A 21,221-nucleotide genomic window follows, 5' to 3' on the forward strand; every position below is an offset into this window, starting at 1 on the left:
CCCCTCCCGGGGAAAAGCAGTACACCAGCGTGCGGGAGAGCGAGTGCGAGAGATGTTGGTGGGGCTGTAAATTAAGGCAGCTTAAAAAAAAAGGTTCAAACACGATTCTGTGCCGTCGACGTCGGCGAGATAAATTGTCGAACGGTGGAGGCCAACCAAACCACCCTACCACCCTTTCCGTGGTGACGTTGCTCGCTAGGGCGCTGCTGATGATGTCATCCGATGATGGCATACGTAATCACGCGATGACGTCATCCCCACACACACACACACACACAAACACACCAGACCTTTCCAGCGGTAGTGGGGAGTGCTGGGGTGGTGGTCACCTTGAACGTTAGAAAGGCGATCTGCCAGCAAGGATTCGCCTTTGCGGAGTCGGAAAAGTTATTGTATCCGCATGTGCGCGGATCGTTGAAAATCCCCGGGATATGACAAACTGCATGCGATCCTACCGAAATAGACAGGCAAAAGCGCTGTACGTGCGCACAGACATACCCACACACACACGCAGACGTAGGGCATGAAGGTACGGGTTTGCCAGCATCACGTCATCCATCTGCTTACTCGTACCACGGCTACTGTGTCGGTAAGCTGCTCGTCGAAGCACCGTGAACCGTGCTTCCTTTTCGTTTTTTTTTCTTTCTCTCTCTCTCTCTCTCTCTCTCTTTCTACACGCCACACGCTTACGTCATCGCGACGTAAGCAATATTTAGCTGGCCCAATGGTTTTCTGCGTTGCATTGTTTTCTTCCCAAACACACACACACACACACACACACACACTATTGCTTATTATCTCGCGATGCTACAGTATATGCATGTGCGTGTATGGGTGTGTGTGTCGAAGGAGTTTCTTGCGTTTGAACCTTCTGGAAACCGCGGCTTTGAACCGGGAAGAGAGGCCCATAACGTAATCACTCAACAGCACCGACATTCAGGCGTCGGTCAGGTTTTGGCCATTTATGTACGTGTGTGTGTATGGGTCAGGACTGCTTGGGGCCAATATTTAATAAGGCAATGAAAATCGTACTGCAATTCATTTGTTAGCATTTTTTTTCTTTCAAGAAAATTACCAATCTTTAATGTGTCTGCCCTTTTCATTTATGGAGCAGTGCAATAAACCTTTTACCATTCGTTAAATAAAAATAAAAAGGTCAACATCTTAATCAAAGGAAGCTAATTATGCCGCACTTCGGTTCGTTAAGGAACGTTTAAAGGTGGAAATGTGAGGGTAAACATAGCCCATCGGAAGCAGCTCTTTTTCTGTAGGCAGAATAATTGGCAAAAAAAAACATCTCATTTTCCTCCCTTCTAAAGTCCCCCTTAAAGAATGCCAAACATAACCTACAATTCATGCCCGGGTTTGTAAAGCGATTTTTTGATAAATCATTTTGAATCGATCCCTCGAATAGTTTGTTTCGTAGTATATAGATGCACAAACAGCTTCATTCCTTAGGAAAAACTCATGCAGCGCGGAAAATGTGTTGCCGTGTTTTCGTTCTGCAAAGAACTAAGACGTGTTTGTATGCGAAGGCCTCATCGTGATCGGTTCCAGCACCGGTGTCGGTTTATACTGCCGGATTGCACGCTCGACTGTGGTGTACCTGTACAAAATGAGCGTAAAACAATCGTACAAGGGGTGTTAAAATATGGGAAATTTGATTTTTTATCGATTCTATCTATTTGCAAGGGTATTTCCCGCACGTTCCGGCATCGAAAAGAAAACCAATGGAAAACAACGGCAAGAAAACAAACCGGCCGCACGATACGGAGGAGCTGCCACCACGATGACAGCTCACACAGTGACAGTCCTATAAAACTATATAGCGCTTATGGCACTAGTGCCTTAAAAACAGCCCTCTACCAGGATCGCAGGATTTTCAGCAGGGTTCCGGTTCGGTGCTGTGGGACACAACGCGGCCGTACTGCATCCGCGGGACCACTGTTGTCATTTCGGTGCGGAAAGATCGCTGTGCGCCTGGCCGTCTTGTAGCACGTTCGATTCGAGCGGGAAGGTTGATCATTGTTTACCTTTTTTTTATTGCTCCCGTCCCGGTGCCGGTTCCAGGCGGCACGAAAACAAGGTAAATTTCTTTGCATTTCTTTGTAGCTTAAGTTGTAATTTATGTATTTTGTAATGTTATTTCTCCTCCCGGAGCCGGCTTTTTGTTCGTCTTCTTCTTATGTGGCAACGGAATCCAGCTTCCTGGTCCGGTCCGTGTTCGTGACTGTGTTACCTTTTTTTTTTTTAAAGAGGACCGACAACTGTGGGTCATATGGCCTTATCATTTTTGTTCTTGTTTTGATGCTGAGACTTCCATCGGAAAAGCGGTTCTCCCGGCGTGTGGTGCTGCTACAGAACAGTGATGGGAGTTACGGACCGACTTCAACCCGGTGCCGGTTCCGAACAAATCCAAATCACCTGTACCGAAGCTAATGTTAAACCTATTGCTCCGTAGCCGGGTGTCCATTGGGCCATCGGTTGCACCGGAGTCGGTTCTGAACTCATTTATTCGAAGATGGTTCCAAACTAAATTTATTTATTTTACCTTGTTTTGCCATACATATCAAGCGGGGTAATCAACATACAAAGTGTAAAATGGAACAATTTTGTACATTAAGCGCATGCTGCATCTGTGGCATCAGGAGGCTATACTTCCTGCAATTCTATATGGATCACACATCTAGGGGGTCATGATCCAGCAGGAGTATGCTTGTCGTTCAGCGAATACAAAACAAATTTTTGAAAATGATCCTCAATCACCCGCTAAGATACCGCACAGCACAGCTTCACAAGAAAGCTGGAACACTTCTTGTCAGGGATCAGATCCAACAAAATCTGGATAACCTTAAACATAAATGTCTCTCATCCAATTTTAGGATGATTCAGACGTTGTTCATTGATGATTAGGCAGGAGATTCGAAAATTTACATATTTTAAATATTGCCTTGTTAAAATAAGATAATTTATACAAGTTAGTTAGAAACGTTGGGTGCGTAAGATAGATTAGTAGATTCAAATAATAAATGGGATGATTCCTTCCATGAAGGCAGCTTAAATGCAGCTTAAGCACTACCAGCTAGTGTAACTGGTCTTCATAAAAATATAGTCCTTCTGACTTATTTTCTTCAAATTAATTAAATTCAGTAGAAAACTACAGCGCAAACACTAAATTGCAGGATACCTGTCAGGATGTTCAAAGCGACCTATTATTGTAAATATTATTGTAAAATAAAACCAATTTTGTTCTTAAAAAAGTGGCATCAGGAGGCGTGCAAACGTGTGTTAGATGGTCGCCTTTGGATTTGTCATGTGTCAGAATAAGTGAATGCCAAATATATTCTAAAGCCATTTAAATCATCATGAAGAGTTATTGCAACTCACTACTTTGGATGGTACTATTCGGGCATTAAAGGGGGCCTAAAATGATGGTACACGCGTGTAACAGTGATATCTCGTTCAAATATCACCTGAGTATTAATTACTGTTTTTAATAAGTTCTTTTATAACAAACTTGCCAGAAAAAGCGGTGTTTATACAACAATGATAGTATTGAGTTATGGTTTCGCTCTGCACATGCACCGTGCTGCATAATGGAAACAGATTGCATCAATCGAATGTATTACTTTCTTTCTTTCGTTTTTTGTTATGTTTTTATACAAAGTTTTGCTTGAGGAGCGCACACAGCTCACGAGCAACCGAATGCGTGTGGTGCTTGCTGCTCTGATTGAATTGTGTTCATAACATGTATAACCAATAGCCCTTGCCTGCCCTGTCCTGTTCTTTGTTCGCCTTCGTTCGTCTCCTACGGTTAATTCCAATGGGGGTAAGCTGAATAGAAAAAGCCTAAAAAACTAAATTAATTTTGCTCAATTTTTGTTTTGTGTAACAAACTTAGGTACTGGTTTGATCGAAATATTCCCTATCTTCGCATACTAGTCACTTCCCCACACACATACACATCTCCCAAAAAACAAAAACCCTCGCCTAGCGACTAGAAATTTAAACTGTAGGTAAATCATGTTGCAATCCTTGCAGTAAATTTAACGTTAGAAGATTGCTTCACCCGCTGCATTCTGCCACTTCCTTCACCTCTCTGCGCACAGGTATGGCGAACCGATGTTAAACGGGGCATTTTTAATAATGGTGCAAATAGAATGGTGGTATAGCTCGTACAAAAAAAAAAAAACGGTTTATGCCTGCAGCACTCCCAATCAGTGTTCGGTATCGCCAGCCGGTGCCGGTACTGCCACTTGATGCGATTTGTGCTGATGTGACCCATGCTGCTGCTGGTGATGCTGGTCCGGATGCTGGTCGTGATTGTGGTGTCCGCCGGTGTGCCGGTCACTTTCGTGCTGTCCGTGCAATCGGGCCGGATTGTTATGATGCCCACCATGGCCCGGCGGATGTCTCGGGTGCATATGAGGTGTTTGGAAATGGTGTTGCTCCCGTTGCTCGGTTTCGCCCACCTGTGCCGGCGTAACGTTAGAGGAGCTGATCGGTACCTGTACCGGTACATGCCCGTCGTACGTGACGACCGTACCGGCATGGTTCGGTTTCAGTTCATGCGCCTGTATGTGGATCTTTTCCTTAATTTCGTGCCCGTTCTGGATGCTCCGGTGAATCTCTAGCTCGTCCCGGTCCGCCTGGATCACCAGTGCACCGTGCGGTCCACGCCCTAGATGATGATGCGCATCGATACGCTCGCCCACCGTGTGATGGTGCGGATGGGCATGATGGCTGTGTGTCCCGACCGGAGCAGCCTCGTGTGACGCTGTATCTGCTACCGTTTCCTTCGTGCCCGCTGCACCACCATCCTCATGCTCGTTCGGCAGATGGTTCGGCCGATGGCGCAACGTATCGTACTGGTGATGCATCAACCGCTGATGATCTTCCATTTCCGGCGTTTCGGCCTGCTTCTTGGCCGGTTCCTCCGTACCGTTGGCTGCACCGAACGATGGCACATTCAGCGGTTCATCCTCAACCAGCTCCGACCGTAGCCGGTTAAAGTCGAGGATGGAATTTTCGGACTGTAAGCTTTCCACCAGCTCGTCCCAGTTCCGGTCGCTCGTACCCTTGATCAACCGTATCATCTCGATCAGCTGCTCGCGGTCCGACTGGGAGTTCGTTTCCTCGATCGAACGCAACAGCTTGACAATCTTCTGATGCAACAGCTTCTTCACGTTGTCCGTGTGGCTGTTGTGTTCGTAGTGGTTAAGCTGCTGCTGCTCCAGGTACGTCGTACCACTGTGCGGCGACTGCAGATCGTGCACCGGCGTGTGGCGTATCGGTTCGGTATCGTTCTCACTGTAGTGTACCACCTCCAGTATTTCCGGTATATCGTCCTGGATCATATCGCTGTCCGCCGGCGTTTCTTCCGCATCCCCAACGCTACCCGCCGGAGTGTGTTTCGTGTGCTGATGCTCGGACGGGCTCAAACTTTGCTCCTTTTCCAAAGCCAGCGGTGGCTGATGGTGGGTTGGGTGATGGTGAATCTGTTCCCCAGAACCAAGTACCTGCTCCTGTGAACCGTCCGACGGGTCATGGTTACCGGTAGGGGTGGACCGATGCGTCGACTGCTCGTCACACGCCGTACAGGTGCAGTTGTGTATCAGTTGCACCTGCTTGTACAGGTACGGATTCTTCATGTTCACATTTTCCGTACAATCCACCTTAACCTGCGCAATGAAAGAGAATTGATGAGATCCTTAGGAAGATTTTCCAACTTACTGCCGGTGGTACTACTCACGAAGACGTACGACACGTCCGACGGTTGACAGGAATCGCAGTACGGTCCGATTATCTCGCCCGGATCGGACGGTTCCGTGTGGGGGATCGAGTAGCTGAAGCAGGCACCGACGCAAACATTGTTGTCGATCGTTACCTGCTTGCAGCCCGGTTCCGTTATCACCTGGCTAATGTTACGCGTCGTACACCAGGACTGTTTGTTGGGGTAAAGCACAATATTGTGCACCTGGGACAGAAACACCAAAGGTTAGTATTTGGGCTAGCTGGACAGCTGCGTCCCGGTCCTTCTCCTGCCCGTGGTCTTACCTTGTGTTCTCGGTTTGCCGTTGCCGGTATGCCATGCATCGTGGCAAGGATCACTGTTGCCAGCGATAGCCAAACATTCAGCATTGTTGCCATCTTGCTACCTTGACTGTGTGGTCCACCACCACTGGTTCCACCAAAACCTGTCTAGTGGAGCTGTGTATTGTGGGGTGGGAGCAAACCGAAATAAAAAAAAACGAAACGAGAGACATACAAGTATTAGTTTCATTTTCAATAGCCTCCTGATCACCCCTGATAGGGGTGGTTGCATCTGGTTGGCGAATATTAGTGGCGCACCCGCGCGGGATGTTGGAGTGTTGGATTAGAAAAGCGTTTTTCTCTCCTACACCCCAATCGCCCCCCCCCCACTCCCATTGTTCGGATTTGGCTGGCTTCAGACGTGGCGCAAACTAGTTCTAGCTTCGATCATCTAACACCACTTAGCATCGCAGCAAACTATCGCTAAATTCCATGCTCGGCTACTCGCCAAACAAGTTTTCTGGCCGGGCATGGAAATCTTAACACTGTGCATATTTCTTTTCTTGCCCTTTTTTTGTTGTTGTTGCTGCTGTAGCGAGCTTTTGCGTGTCGCTGAGAGCTGTACCTTGCGACACACAAGGGTAGGACCCGACCTCAGCGGACCGGAGTCTCGACTCCTCAAACCACCCGGCGGCTCAACACACGGCAGGCAGGGTGAATAATTCGGTGGAGGCGCAAAGCGTGAGAGAGGGTGAAAACTATATACAACAACAAAAAAAAAAAACAAGGTAATGAAGGAGCTGGTGAAGCTTAGCGTGTGGGTTGACAGAGCGATAAGCTAAGCATGAATATTTGTAAGAAAACGGGTGGCAGAGCACGGTTTCGCCAGCCGTTGGGCTGTTCACTCGAGCTGGAGAAACGCGACGTGCAAGGCACACCAAAGGCCAGTGCCGTTATTGCTAAAAGACACACATTTTAGCGAACACTTTTCGACACATCTATCAATACGCTTGGGATGGTCTCGTGGGCTGTCCGCCGTATTGTGTTGCTGCCTAATTAACATACCGATTGTCTCAACGCGGCTTGAACGAGCAAACTTCAAGACTTCTAATTAACCGGAGTGCATGCAAGCAAACCGGTGTTTGTGCTCGAAACGGTTGTGCACGATTTTTTTCACGTATCTGCAGTGGAAGAAAGCTTTGACTTTGGTGAATAAAAATCACCGCACCGCAGGATGATTGATGGCTTCCTTGTACAAGGGGGAGGTGGGGGAGGTTTAAGTCATCCGCGTACGTTAGCTGCGCGAGTGACTCATCAAGGTGTGTGTGTGGGGGGGGGGGTGGGGGGGGATTAAATTTGCAGGACAGGTGTTCATTAACAAACCCGTCTTGGCGGGTCTGGAGGGACCGGTACGTACGCGCGCACCCAGCCAAACCGTCTCGGCTGGTGGGGTGATGTTTATCAGCGAGACAGCAGCATCCACATAAAGCATTCGCCGATGTCGATATGTTAGGAAATAATAACTTCACGGTATTTTCTGCCTTTTGCCAGATGGTGGATTTGTTTGAGCAGGAAGTGTGAATGGTGAGGTGAATGAAAAAAAAAACAAGCGGGGGTTTGGTTTGGGTGACTAGCAAGAAGAGGCTGGAACGGTGAAAGCGGAGGTCCAAGATGTGGTATTGAATATCCTACTTTGCCACCATTGCCTAGAAGCTAGATGGATGGAGACAATTTATTTCGTTTTCTTCACTAGAATCTAGACTTGACAGCTGCTTCACTGCGCAAGAGGCATTCGACGATCGCAAATCGTAAGTGAAAGTTAGGATTAAATGGCGTTTTAATTAGGACTAAAAGGAGTGTTCGCGTTTTGCATGACTCCCCACTGGGATGGATGTGCCAGCTCGAAGGTAGGAAGCAACCGAACAATAGCTCCTGTGCGGAAAGAGGAGTCGACTACTGCGTTCACCCTTAACTCTGACCACGGCTCGAACCAGCCGTATGTCCAGCAAGTCTCTACATGGGTGTTTGCCTAGTGGCGTGTGTGTGTGCGTGTCCGTTTCCATTGCTCTACCTCAAACCAGGCATTAGGTGCTTACATAAAGGGTAAAAGGGATGTGGGACAGAACAGTGGCCCGGAGCGAATGGGAGTGGAGGGGGGCTCCGACACTGTGGAATGTGGAAAAGTTGTTTCATTGCATCTCGTACGCCTAATTGCAGTATGCAAACACCGCCACACACAGCACCACCCCTTCAACACTATTTGCGCAGTGGCTTGTCGTTTGCGTGATTGCCGTTGTCGAGCCGCTGATCCGGCCAACGGCTAATAGGGTGCCGGATCTGAACCTATGGTCCAGCTTCCAACTACCGTGTGTAATGATGCCCGAAAGGGATGTTGTCCCCCGTGCAGTTGAAGCAAACCGCGAGGAAACCCCAGGGCCGTGTATACCGAACGAACTCATCACGGTGACGGTTTGGACGACTTGGTATAATGTTCGGTACGCTAAGGATAGGGCTGGGTGGGTGGCTGTACCGTGCGGTTAATTGGATGCAAATTAACTTTTTGCTTCTGGTTTGGTGATAAAAAAAAACCACTTGTTTGCATTCGAGCTCGCCGGAGCTGCTACCCTGGCGGAAGGGTTTTAACTAAAAATGGCGCCCGGTTGTCCAGTGAGCAGAGTACTGCAAAGTAGTTTCTCCAAAACTTAATGCGCTCTAGGACACATTCTTCACGACACATTCTAGACGTTCTAGACGACTCTGATGATATCACTTTGGTAAGCCTTGCAACAGGAGAATCGACTCTCAGATGTGTTTGATCAATGGAGGACGATTCAAAACACATTTGTTTGTACCCCTAAGCCGACAGAGTCTACCACGGCTCTCTGGCTATGTTGTTCGTTGGTGAGATTTTATTGCGACATTATTCTTCGCCCTAAGTCGACATTCATCACCACTAGAGTCTGCCTATGTAGCAGTAGTATCACATCAACTTCCTTAACAAACAAGTGCAAAGCGTTAGGTTTGTGGTGGGGGTACTGTGTTTACAGAGGATGCAAAGCAATAATGCAAACAAACAAACAAACACATTCCTTTGCTTGGTTGCACTAGCGACTTACGATCGATCTGATTTTCAGCTTTAGCTGAGATAATGATTTCTTGGTAAAGTTGGCGATTGAAAAAAAAAACATCTAAAGCTAATCCAACGTTCGAGTGACTTTAAGTTGAGTTGACTAGCTATAGGTTGAAGTCCACCTCCAATGCTCCACAAAACAAACACCGCTTCTCAAAATGGCCTACGAATGTAAGGGGGAAAGTAAGGAGCGTAGGACATCTGCTTCCTGTGATTGATGATCGGATTTATTTGATTGTAGATGAGCACGGATTTGATCAGATAAGTTGTTTGCAACTGTTGCTCACTTATCCCCGCCGTCGCTCTACACAAGACACATGCTTCCCACACAACGAGTTCCTGACACTTTACTACTCAGTTGTTCCACCCTTTTTCAAAAGCGGATATTTGAGGGAATACGCTTATGTGTAATGATATCTAAATTCTCTTTGAGAGTTCTGATCAAAAATTGTTCTAATGGCACTCGTGTCACTAGTGTCAGGACTCTCTCTCCCAAAAATAAAAAAATAAACAAACTTTAAACGGTAGTAAACAACACACGACACATTTACCAACCTGCTTTGACATACGCGAAATGCCTTGACAGGCTTTACAGCAGACAGAATGGCGGAGGATCACTGATCGTATCGCACTTAGACACTAGCTCGTTTGCTACTAATCGCACACACTACTCTCTCTCTCTCTCGCTTGGCCACTACGTTCCCTCGACGTAGACACTACTCCAACGCACTTAGTACTCGGGGATCTCAGCAAGAATACGTAGAGCGAATGAATATACAAAGCAACACATCACTTATACATCCGCGTGCAACGCCATGTGCGTGTGTGTGTGTGTTGTTCTGCACGTTAGTGTGCGTGTGTGTGTGTGTGTTGCGGCTTGATAGTAGTGATTCAGATCGATGTTTATATGGTCCTACCCACCCGAGCTCAAACGGAGCGAGATCGCGCGCGTAGTCTAGGCTTTAGCGGTTTGGCGGTATCAAGCCTGCTCTGTACCGTCCGGCGTTAACTAGTCGAATGAGCTAAGACGGTTGCGCCTGAATGGGAGATACTCGATACGCGGGAAACCTTCACACTTGGGGGCTGTGCGTTTTTGTTGTTGTTGTTGCTGCTGCTGTTGTTGTACTTCTACCCTTCCGCCCGTGGTTGTGATGTTTTACCGCAGAACAGTTGTAGGAGAGAGCCTAGAGTGTTGCGGCAGAGTGTCACTTTACGGCAGGTTTTCTGCCGTGTGTCTTTTTCTTCCCTTTGCTGCTTGCCTGCTTCTCTACACCAAGCGCGTTCAGCGCCTTCCTTTCAATGCCTTGGTAGGGGTTTGTTTTTGTTTGCTTGCTCTCCGGACTCGATCTGATTCGCCAGGGCACACACTGCAGCGTCGTGGCCCGTCGCCTGCAGCATCCGCGCGCGTCCAACCTCGCGCGACATTTTGCTCGAGTACGACGGGGGCGGTGGAGGAGGCGGGGGGGGGGGGGGGTTTGGTTTTCTGGTGGGTGGGTGGGTTCGAGCGGGTTGGGATCCTGCAGCGGTGTGAAGTGGTCGAGGCGGCACGAACCACTTCGCCAGCGAACATGATAAAGCGAAGCAAGAAAGACAGAGCGAGCGAAACGGCCGGAGAGCGATAAAGGTCTTCTGACTGATGTAGACAAGTTGAGGTGTGCTGTGCGAGAGGATTGGCGACTTTCGTCGTCTTGAGCTGCAGAAGTACAGCTGGTAGGGGCGGGGGGGGGGGGGGGAGAGATGGTTGGAGAGGGGCGCACAACCGTGTCCAGCTTAAGACAGGTCCTGTGTGCAGAGCGTCCGACTCGCAGCCACGCGAAATATCGGTACGACCGCCTAAACTTCTCGTGGGTTGAAGCTTTGCGGCACAGATCCCTAGAGAAGTCGCGCAAAACGGTGGCTGAATAAATTTACTCTCTTCCATCAGATTACACTGGAACAACGTTCGAGGCGCGTTCCTCTTTCGAGATTGGGATCATGTAAGCTCTATCTCCGCTGTTATCCCTGCTAGATCATTAGATACAGAAACCGCGTAGTCTGTGCGATTTCCCGTCAATGTCACAGTGTCAGCTTTTGCTCGTAGTACAGATTTCTCCCACCACCAGGTTGCGTCCCAAAATTGAAAGAAGGGGTACGAACACCAAGCAGAAGATGATCCTAGGCAGCACCGGAACAGGGGTTTCGCATCTAGCGCGTCGTGCGCTGTTAAGTGGCACACAGCGTCAGATACTGATTTATTCCTTTCCTGGTTATCCTCTTACGCCTGCTTTGGCACGGTGAGGATCTACCACGCTGGTGAATGCTGGTGTGTTATAACAGTACACGTGATTCGGTCGCGCTTTAGACACCGACGGCTAATGGTGCAGTACGGGCATGCGACGAGTCCTGGACATCTGATTGCAACCCGACTGTAAGTGATGCTTGAGGGTTATCAAACAGTCGCATCTCTCGTTTCAAACAACGTTGCTCAATCAAAGCGGTATCGCGTGGTAAGTTCCGGTGACTTCGACACGATTGTTTTGACGTTGCTTTGCTGTGTGTGATGGTTTATGGAACTAATCTGTTTCACACCCGCGGCTTTAGAAAATAAAACTTGTTCCGAGAACCGAATGACGTCAGGGTGGGTAGAATCTCCGCATCAGTTGAGGCATCTCTGCAACTTAAAATTCACACACACACACACACATGTACTCGCACCAACGATACTTGATAGGCGTTAATTTGAATTAAGAAGCGAACAAAAAAAAACTTTAACCAGCACCCACACACACACACAGGCACGCACGATAGACGACACCCCGTGGCAGTATGGCGGCAGTCTGTGGGCCCCCAAAATTATTGACAGTTCGAAATATGATATTCCGATTGGTGTATTTTTTGTTGCGGTTTCAAGCTGCTGGTAGTAGGGGTGGTGGGAGGTAGGGAGGTTGGGTAGAAGATGCTTTTTGGTTAGATCATGGGTGGGTTTGAGCCACCGAGACAGGTTGGAAATCCTAATTTCAATGGTGTTCGACTCTAAACACGTTTTTTCGGCACAACTTGTTGCGCCAGGGTAGTTCATTTACAACGTTTTTTTAAACATTACTGTAAAAGATGGAGGTGTTTCAAGAGATGGGATATCGAGGCGAAAAAACCTATCACGGGGTGTGTATAGTGTCGGATGTAATTTAGAGGAGCTGTCCTATTCCTCCGGGTCCTATTGGCCGAGGCGACAGCGGCGCCGATCTTCACACGGCAGGGCCGCCGGGGTTAAAATCCCATCCCCAGAAATGGCAGGCTGGAGACCTCTCGCGGTTGTAGTACCAAGGAACAAGAAGAAGAAGTCCTTTACCTCTGACGACCGCAATTCATTTCCTAACGCTTCACATGAACATCAGTCCAGCTCTAAGTCCTTATAATCAGCCAGGTGGTAAAATGGCAATCCATTTAGAACTAGATTCTGAACTCTAAATGCAAAAGTCAAATTTTCGAGGGGGGGTCTGGGATTATCAGCTGCACCCGTACTGATCATTTCTTAATCTCTCAAAACACGCCAGATACCCTTTCACCCTAGGTTGGTCCAGTTCAGCGGTCCGGCAAGAAAAAAAAAAACAATATCATAATGCACCAGCCCACTTGAAGTCCACAAGACTTCAAACAGCCTGCTCAGTGACAGCATCAGAAATAGAGTCTTCCTGGGGTGTGGAGTCTGAGCGTGCGGAGGCCCGTCCGATTGATTAGCGACATGATTCATATTCTACACAGAAATAGACAGCCTCAAGCTCCCCAGGATGTCTTAAGAAACCTAGCAAGCCATTGACATAAGGCAGACGTGCCATGACCCAGCAAGCCATGCGAGAGAAGGCCAAACAACAACAGAAGGTTGTTTGAAAGAGTTACAGCAACATATCCGCAAGGTCAGATGGCATATTGTAGTTTATTTTTGTACTCCAGTTTTTAAAACACAATCGCCGAAACGTATGGCGAGGCTAAACCTGATCGCGCTTCACGCAATCCATCGCTTATCATCTAGGAAGATCCGACCTGTTGACCAAAAATCAAGCAAAAGTCTCATTAAACGCAAAACAATGTTGAAAACTTTCCACTCAATTAATCTACGTATTGGCTCAATGACCCCGTGGCAAGAGGTGCGGTGCTCACGTCACACGCCACAGTACACCGTCAATAGGTTGGTCAGTAAATAATTATGAAACGACTCCTATCTGAGCTATAGGCCTGATGATTGTCTTATGGTGGCGTGTCGTCGCATGAGAGTTTACATCTAACAGTGTGCTAGAATTTATACTAGAATGTAAATACTATCGAACTTTAGAAATCTACATCATCCTCAATCTCTTCCTCCTCCGAAGATGTATTCACCGGTTGACGTAAGCAGCGCTTCAGCTTGTTATCTTCAACATCGTTGTTGGTATTCTCGTGCCGTCGCGCAAGAAGAATATTGCCCAACGGTGGACCAAACGCCGGTACTTCCGATCGATGGTAGATGATTGTACCGCGAAGAATGGTCGCATGTACTACGCCTTGCAGCGTTCGGTGTAGGTACGGCGTTGCCTTATGCTGGAACTCGATCATGTCCTCCGTGACGGTGAATGTGGCCTCCGGGGCCCACACGCAGATATCCCCATCGTAGCCCGGTTCGAGCCGGCCCTTGCGATGCTCCAGTCCACTCAGACGTGCCGGCTCAGTACAGAGCAGGCGTACCGTATCCACCAACGTTAGCCCGTACCGTTGACAGTGCGTCCAGAACAGTGGTAATCCAAGCTGCAGGGAAGATATACCGCCCCAAGCTTGGAGGAAGTTACCCCGCTGCTTACCATCGGTAAGTAGCTTCATCTGTGGCGTACTGGGCGAATGATCTGATACGACGAGATCGATGTCTCCCGCCTGGATGGCACGCCACAGCTGTTCCCGGTTCGTACGATCGCGTATCGGTGGACAGCACTTGAACTCGGTACGCGCATCTGGGACCTCTTCGGCGGCAAGTGAAAGATAGTGATGGCACGTTTCGACCGTAAGTTCGGCACCATGTGCGCGGGCGTGACGTATCGTAGGTAGTGCCTGTGCCGACGACAGGTGTACGATGTGTGTGCGAACGTTGTACTCCTGGGCCACCTTCGCCACTAGCTCGATCGCCCGCTGCTCCATACTATCTGGGCGCGACTCGAGAAAGGTGCGATACTTGTACGGATCGTTGATCAGGCTATCGGGTTGTTGCCGGTGACATTCGACTTCTGCATGGAACTGGATCCAGGATACACACAAGAAGAGGATTGTTTGTATAAGTTAAAAACGGTACGAAATGAAGCAGATTCGTTTTCCTGAAACCACTACAAATTTTCCTGAAGAGACCTCTTCATATCTAGATTGAGCTCAACGACTTCGTTTGCCCCAAACTTAGTTTTGCCACGTATCTGAACAGTCTAATCTCTGCACATGTCGTAGTTCACTTCACAGCACATCACTTACCGCCAACACTGTCCCGGTTCCCTCGATCAAGCGTGCCGCCGCACACACCTGCTCCTCCGTGACGTGCGGAAATTCCTCAACACCGCTCGGGCACAGGAAACACTTGAACCCGATCACACCGGACGCAATCATGCGGCGCAGGTCGCCCAGATTGTCCGGGATCAGTCCGCCCCAGAACGCAACGTCCACAAATATCTTCTTTCTAGCCGCCTTCACCTTGGTACGCAGGTTGGCCACACTCGTCGTCGGCGGTATGGAGTTAAGCGGCATGTCACAGATCGTCGTAAAACCACCCGCAGCGGCTGCTTTTGTCGCGGTATGGAATCCTTCCCATTCGGTACGTCCCGGTTCGTTAATGTGGACGTGTGTGTCGATCAAACCGGGCATCAGCAACAGATCGCCAAAATCGTAATGCTGTTGAAGGGACAAAGTCACACGGATTTTAAGGAAAGCGCTCACCTTATTCAGTCCTAATGATGCTCAGTTTGGCATCCTGATAGGTTGGTTTGATTGATAGTGTGACTGTGTGCACGGCAACTAACCTCAAAATCACCTTCGTTGTCCTTCAAGTATCGGACGACAGCGGCCCAGGTGCTGAGCACGCGTGTCACCTTACCATCGATCCCTGACACGACGATCCCACCGGGAAACACTTCCGCCGGGACGTTTGCACCGTTGAGAAATATTCGCTTGCTGGTGTAGACGGTTTCCATCGTTAGTAGCAGCTGTTCTAGCAATGGAGGATGTGCGCGCTGGCACCGCCTCTTATAAAGCGGCCGACTTCGATTCGGAGCAGTTACGCTGTCGATGCTGGATGGAGGCCCGTGGGTTTACAATTCGTTTGTGCCTTTTTGCGCATTGTGAGTGACACGGTAGCAGTAGCGAGAACATTTTTTTTTTCGTTCATTATCTCCTTTATATACTTTACACTTTACACAAATTTTCCCCATTCTGTGTACGTCGTGTGCAGATGGTTCGATCAGGCAGCTTGTTTACGGCGCTGGTGTTATGAAACGCTCTATTATTTGTATCGTGGCTGTGTTCTAAAGATCCTGAATCCGTTGTGGTGTGACTTTGAATTGGATTTTGACACAAAAAAGAGATGATAGGGCAGTAGCGCATGGTTACTAGAGTGATGAACATTCTTCAAACTTGTCGTTATGCAACTACGATAAATCTCTATAGAATTCTTGAAGTATAGACATTCATGAATGCTTATTGAGTCAAAACATTTACTTAGTACCTAAAACACCTTTAGAACATAAGTTAAAACATAGCAGCAGATGTATACGAACACGACCAAGACCAAGCCCCCGGTACCGATAATCAGTTTGGAACCAACAAAAAAAAACGATGGTACGTATTTTAAAAACACATCTCTGGGCTGGGCGGCTCTAGAGCTGCTGGGGAGCTTCTTGAGCATTGAACTCCCGAAAGCCTGATTGCGATAAGGGTTCTGCGGAAGACTTGGTAGCTAAAAATACTTCGGAATTTACTAATTATAGACATTTTGCACTGGACAGGTGGTCTTCTGCTTAGGGCAGAAAATGCATTTTCTTGCAAGTTAATGTACTGAAGTGTTTAACATAAAACATTTGCTTTTTAATGATGCTTTAATAATGCTTTGTAATGGCTGACGATCTCTACCTTCATACTGCACTTTTTGCTACTGTTCCTCAACGGTAGCCAACACCTGGCATCGCATCTCAAGTGGAGCACAATGTACGTTGTTATGAAAAACAACGTTTCTCAGTGAAATCCTTTAAAAGTAAGCCTTCCTCAACACAACCATCTGTATTAGGTAATAGAGCTGTGCGGTTTAGATTGTTTTGTTAATGTCTCGGGGTAAGACAGATGTGTGACTAAGTGGTTTGCTAACGCCCAATCGGATGAAAGGTTCGGCACTGTTTCCCTCTGAACCAACCACTTGTTGTTGTGTTGCCTGTACGGTAGAGGTTGGCCGGTATGAGTCTGCCGTATCTCGGTGGTAACACATGTCGCATCGGTCCTTTCGGCAAGTCGTGTTAATATTTACCCACGTGTCGAGTGAAAATCAGATGGATGCCGTATTGCGTAGAGGAAATGTTTACATTTCGCTTGTGCTTGCGCTTGAAGTTCTAGAACTTTTGTTGGTAGGAAAAAAAGTTCAATTATTATAAATAAGACGAACTAAATACTTGTATCCTTGTATTGGATGGTCCGGTGGTAGAGATTTTTTTTTTATCATTTATTTATAGAGGCTTTGAGTCTTAAAGACTTCATGCGCCTCTTTCCGGTATGAAGGTTACATGGCTATTGTGGTTATGGCTAGATTGTAGCTAAGGACTATTACAAGTGTGGCTCATAGAAAACGGATTGCGGATTAAAACTAAATTGCTCTATAAAGGTTACTGATGTGTAAAAATCGATTTGGGCGGTTTTGTTGATGTTTGTCGGGTGAGAGAATGGTGGCTAGGTCGCTATCTAGTTGGCAGGTGTTTCGGTATATAGTGTAACCATGGCAATCGGTGAGAATGTGGCGGACCGTGATGTCAACGCCACAGAAGCTGCAGAGTGGAGGACAGGTTCTTTCGAGGAGGTAGAAGTGCGTCAGGCGAGTGTGTCCGATGCGGAGACGGGAAAGAACTCGTTGGTTGCGGCTGGAATCAGGATCATCTCATGGTGCTGCGTTGTGTTTGATCGTACGGAGTTTCGAGTAGAGGTCTAGGTTGTACCAGGTGGTGTTCCAATGTTGAGCGATTGCCGTGTTGATGAGGCGGATGGCTTCTCGGCGAGATAGGGAGTCGTGTGGTTCAGTTTGACGGAGCCGATTGTCTGTTGGCCAGTCGGTCGGCTATCTCGATTCCTTGGATTCCGGAATGACCCGGAATCCCGCAGAAGGCTATTGCATGAGATGAAGGAATGTCATCTAGGAGCTGGATGTGCGGATCTTTAGAGGTGCCGTGTTGGAGCCACAGCACACAGGCACTGTCGGGGAGGATGACGTTCGGTATGTCGGTGCGATGTCCTTCGTCAGCGGCAAGTCGGATGGCTGATGGTGTTTATATTTGGTACGGATCGGGTGTGTAAAGGTGCTATTGGCGATGTGGCTGCTTTTTCCGATCCCCTGGAGTTTGAGTTTTAGTTCCCAGTCTATTGCAGGAGTACGGTGATACCAGGGACGTATACCCCGGCGGGTAGATTGGATGATGGATGGAAGCTGATGGTTGGTGAGTTGTTGCCGGTGGTAGAGGTGACACAGAGCCGGTCTTCATACTGCAGGACCGGGGTTCAAATCTCATCCGGACCGTTCCCACGAAGTGTGAGGACTTAACTATCCAACTACGTGGTATAATTAAGTCTAGTAAGCCAGAAATGACAGGCATGACCTTAAGAAGTCGTTAGGCCTAGGAAGAAAAAGATATTCTTGTACGGAAACGAAATGAACTTTGATGATGTAGGATTTTAAGTATGACAATTGATTTATTTTTAACAAATAAATATATATTTCTCTTCACAGATAGTCGCCGGTGTGGTAATCACACGCATCTAGCACGCAGTCGCATCGCTCGCCTTCCGGCTACACGCACTAGAAAAAAACGTAAACAAAACCAGTGGCACGTCAAAACAAACCCGGTGTAGGTGAGCTGTCAAACCGTCCTATAAACGTGTGCGCTTCGTACCCAACGGATGATCAAAGTACACGTATGTATCGGCCAAGTTGTTGACGCGGCCAAACAAAAATATATTGTCATCCTTTCCTGCTCAATTCTAGCCGGCGAAAACCATGTACTGCTGTGCACTGAGAAGGTCCGCCAGCATCTTCCAGCACCGGTGGCTGGTCGGTGTTCATCTATCTGCACACCATTCCTCACGGCCTATACAAACTACCAAGCAGCACCATGATGATGGACGTCACGAGCAGGGAAAACACCGCAGGTTTGGAACAACGATGGCACTAACCGGTGTGTTCGGACTGCTTGCCTACAAACAGACACTGTCCAACGACGAACAACATAAAAGCCGGCGCCACAGTTGGTCCCTTTGGCCAACGGTTGGTGCGAAAACGAATGCAGACACCACCACAAAACGTAGCCAGCGGAAAGATTTCAATTTCATCGCGGACGCTGTAGAAATATCGGCCCCGGCTGTGGTGTACCTGGAAATACGTGACCGGCAGCATGTGGATTTTTTCACCCGCGAACCGTTGACGGTTTCGACCGGTTCCGGGTTTATCATCGAATCGGACGGACTAATCCTAACGAATGCACACGTCGTCGTGAGTAAACCGCATACGATGGTAACGGTAAAGCTACCGGATGGACGCACCTTCCCGGGCTACGTGGAGCATGTGGATCCGGCGTCGGATTTGGCTACCGTACGGGTACACTGCAACAACTTGCCAACGATGAAGCTGGGCCAATCGGCGGATCTCCGGACGGGTGAGTGGGTGGTAGCGCTGGGAAGTCCACTCGCCCTTAACAACACCGTAACGGCGGGCGTGATAAGCACGACACAGCGCCCATCCCAGGAGCTGGGACTGCGCGGGAAGGACATCAACTACATCCAAACGGATGCGGCCATTACGTTCGGAAATTCGGGCGGTCCGCTGGTAAACCTCGACGGTGAAGCGATCGGCATCAACAGCATGAAGGTAACGCCGGGCATCAGCTTTGCCATACCGATTGACCACGCGAAGGAGTTTTTGCGCAAAATTAACGAATCACCTGCCGGGACCGATCGGCGTGCGGCTGGTGATGCGCATACGTACCGGCGATACATCGGCATTACGATGCTTACCCTTACGCCGGAAATTTTGAGCGAACTGCAGCAACGCAATCACAAGTTTCCGCCCAGCGTGCGGGGCGGTGTGCTGGTGTGGAAAGTAATCCAAGGATCGCCAGCCTACAGGTGCGGAAGAGGATGAGCTGAGGAATCCTTCGTAAAGGCACTCTCCTAATTATATTTTCCTCCATTTTCTTTTCTTTTTTTCGTTCTCACAGCGGAGGACTTCAACCGGGTGATATCATAACGCACATCAACGGCAAGGAGATTAAAAATTCGAGCGATGTGTACGAACTGTTGCTCGAGCAGGACAAAAAGCTTTCAATATCGATCTACCGCGGGCAACAGCTTACCACGGTGCACGTCTTCCCGGAGGACACTACTGCATAGAGCAATGGCGGAAGAGAGTATCTATTTTCCCGTCATGCTAAAGGGTTTGTTAGGAGTTTGACTAATCGATTGTAGATATTGTATGATTTTCTATTTAAAAAAAAAAGAGAACCTATGAGACTTAAACGAAGAGTGTTTTGAATTATAGTTACTTGTGATAGAGCGTTTAAGATGATAGCTATCCGGGGTGCTACAAGCAGTTTGATGTAGTAATCTTTTAAACAGCTAATGGTGGAGTGCTGTCGTCTGACCAATCTAGGAGCCTTAAGCCCCAGGCTACATGTAGCTATCGGCTCAGCCATGTTGTACTAAGAGAAGTTGGCCTCTCCACCAAGGCCTGCTCCAGGGTGATAGGCTTGCCTGTCGTCTTTTCAATCTGGCGCTAGAGAGAGAGCGAGCCATCCGTGACTCAGAGCTGGAAACTTCGGGGACTATCTTCTATAAGTCGACCCAGATCCTGGCATACGCTGATGACATAGACATCACTTGTTAGAAGCTCTCCCACAAAGCAGCAGCTTACGACAGAATCGAGCGAGCGGCACTAACCCACGGGTAGGATGATAACAAAGCGAAATCTAAAGTGATGGTGATATCTCAAGTAGCACTGCTAACAGGCACTGATTTACGCCGGGGTGATGTACAAACGAGTGACCGCACTTTTGAAGTCATCTGGAGCTTCACCTCTCTGAGGTCAAAAGTCAGCACCGGCAACAACATTGATGTTGAGTTACGCGCAAGGATGCTTTTTTTTTTTTTTGTTCTTTTACGTCGTGGGGAATCTTCTTAGATACGGCTTCTCCATCGAAGCCGCATGCAGGATTTTTACCGACTAAACCCCACGACGTGCGCAGCCCGCATCCCCTCCACAAGCGCCGCGAGGCATGGTGGAGGGTGGGATCTGGCCCTTATAACGGGCATTAATGCTCGGACCCTTTGTTCCGCTCTTTGCCATCCAGTGGACGTCGCTGATGTTGGCGCTGTACGGTGACTGGCTCACCACTCTGATGGAGAATGTTGTAGCGCAGCTAGCGGCCGGATGTTGTAGCAGAGGTGACGGCGGCATCTTCGTCCGACAACATAGCCTGTCGCCGAGACTCATCACCTCTGGGCTCGACGCTACGGAACAGTTCGGGCAAAGAAGAGGCTACCTCCTCTTCTTCCTGCTCACGCTGATGTTGGTGCTGTCGAACTCGTGCCCTATGGCGTCGCACCCGCTCACGAACTAAAACCCGCCTCGCGAGAGTCGCCAATGACGGGGGCGATTGAAGAGGGCCGCTACGGCGCCTCTCTTCGCGAGCAACGGCACGAGCAATACGCCGTGCTTCGTTCCGCCGTTGGTTGCGGGCAGTCAACACGGCCTGACGTGCTGTCGGATCCTCCGGTTGACTGGTTGCTGCATTTGTGGCCGCCAAGTTGGCACGTTCTTCATTCCACTGCCGCT

At 48.6% G+C, this 21,221-nt stretch overlaps 3 protein-coding genes across 4 annotated transcripts; 1 reads left to right on the forward strand and 2 right to left on the reverse strand.

The window, feature by feature from the left end:
* The first annotated feature begins 1,602 nt into the window (after positions 1–1,602).
* LOC118506942 (serine protease HTRA2, mitochondrial) lies at positions 1,603–19,906 on the forward strand. The gene is made up of 4 exons (XM_036044763.1): positions 1,603–2,086; positions 18,126–18,310; positions 18,381–19,516; positions 19,609–19,906. The coding sequence occupies exons 2-4, from the start codon at positions 18,296–18,298 to the stop codon at positions 19,778–19,780; spliced, it is 1,323 nt and encodes a 440-aa protein (XP_035900656.1). The 5' UTR covers positions 1,603–2,086; positions 18,126–18,295; the 3' UTR covers positions 19,781–19,906.
* On the reverse strand, positions 3,446–10,458 carry LOC118506926. Of its 2 annotated transcripts, none has more exons than XM_036044739.1 (4): positions 10,085–10,458; positions 6,058–6,210; positions 5,753–5,977; positions 3,446–5,681 (listed from the first exon to the last, which is right to left on the reverse strand). In XM_036044739.1, exons 2-4 carry the CDS (start codon positions 6,148–6,150, stop codon positions 4,218–4,220), a joined length of 1,782 nt encoding a protein of 593 aa, XP_035900632.1. In that variant the 5' UTR covers positions 6,151–6,210; positions 10,085–10,458; the 3' UTR covers positions 3,446–4,217. The 2 variants fall into 2 exon arrangements, with proteins under 2 accessions (XP_035900632.1, XP_035900622.1); XM_036044729.1 differs by having other exon boundaries at positions 9,719–10,450.
* Positions 13,049–15,362, reverse strand: LOC118506932 (allantoinase). The gene is made up of 3 exons (XM_036044752.1): positions 15,169–15,362; positions 14,627–15,040; positions 13,049–14,401 (listed from the first exon to the last, which is right to left on the reverse strand). The coding sequence occupies exons 1-3, from the start codon at positions 15,337–15,339 to the stop codon at positions 13,469–13,471; spliced, it is 1,518 nt and encodes a 505-aa protein (XP_035900645.1). The 5' UTR covers positions 15,340–15,362; the 3' UTR covers positions 13,049–13,468.
* Positions 19,907–21,221: the final 1,315 nt, after the last annotated feature.

The sequence above is a fragment of the Anopheles stephensi genome, chromosome X, assembly GCF_013141755.1.
Source record: "Anopheles stephensi strain Indian chromosome X, UCI_ANSTEP_V1.0, whole genome shotgun sequence".
Lineage (NCBI taxonomy): Eukaryota > Metazoa > Arthropoda > Insecta > Diptera > Culicidae > Anopheles > Anopheles stephensi.

Coding starts and splice junctions, on each gene's coding strand:
- LOC118506926 (XM_036044739.1), bottom strand. CDS start 6,150: ATGGCAACAATGCTGAATGTTTGGCTATCGCTGGCAACAGTGATCCTT. Junction 5,978..6,057: donor CGGCAAACCGAGAACACAAG/GTAAGACCACGG, acceptor TTTCTGTCCCAG/GTGCACAATATTGTGCTTTA. Junction 5,682..5,752: donor CGGACGTGTCGTACGTCTTC/GTGAGTAGTACC, acceptor TTCATTGCGCAG/GTTAAGGTGGATTGTACGGA.
- LOC118506932 (XM_036044752.1), bottom strand. CDS start 15,339: ATGGAAACCGTCTACACCAGCAAGCGAATATTTCTCAACGGTGCAAAC. Junction 15,041..15,168: donor ACAACGAAGGTGATTTTGAG/GTTAGTTGCCGT, acceptor TCCCTTCAACAG/CATTACGATTTTGGCGATCT. Junction 14,402..14,626: donor GAACCGGGACAGTGTTGGCG/GTAAGTGATGTG, acceptor TCCTGGATCCAG/TTCCATGCAGAAGTCGAATG.
- LOC118506942 (XM_036044763.1), top strand. Junction 19,517..19,608: donor CAAGGATCGCCAGCCTACAG/GTGCGGAAGAGG, acceptor TCGTTCTCACAG/CGGAGGACTTCAACCGGGTG.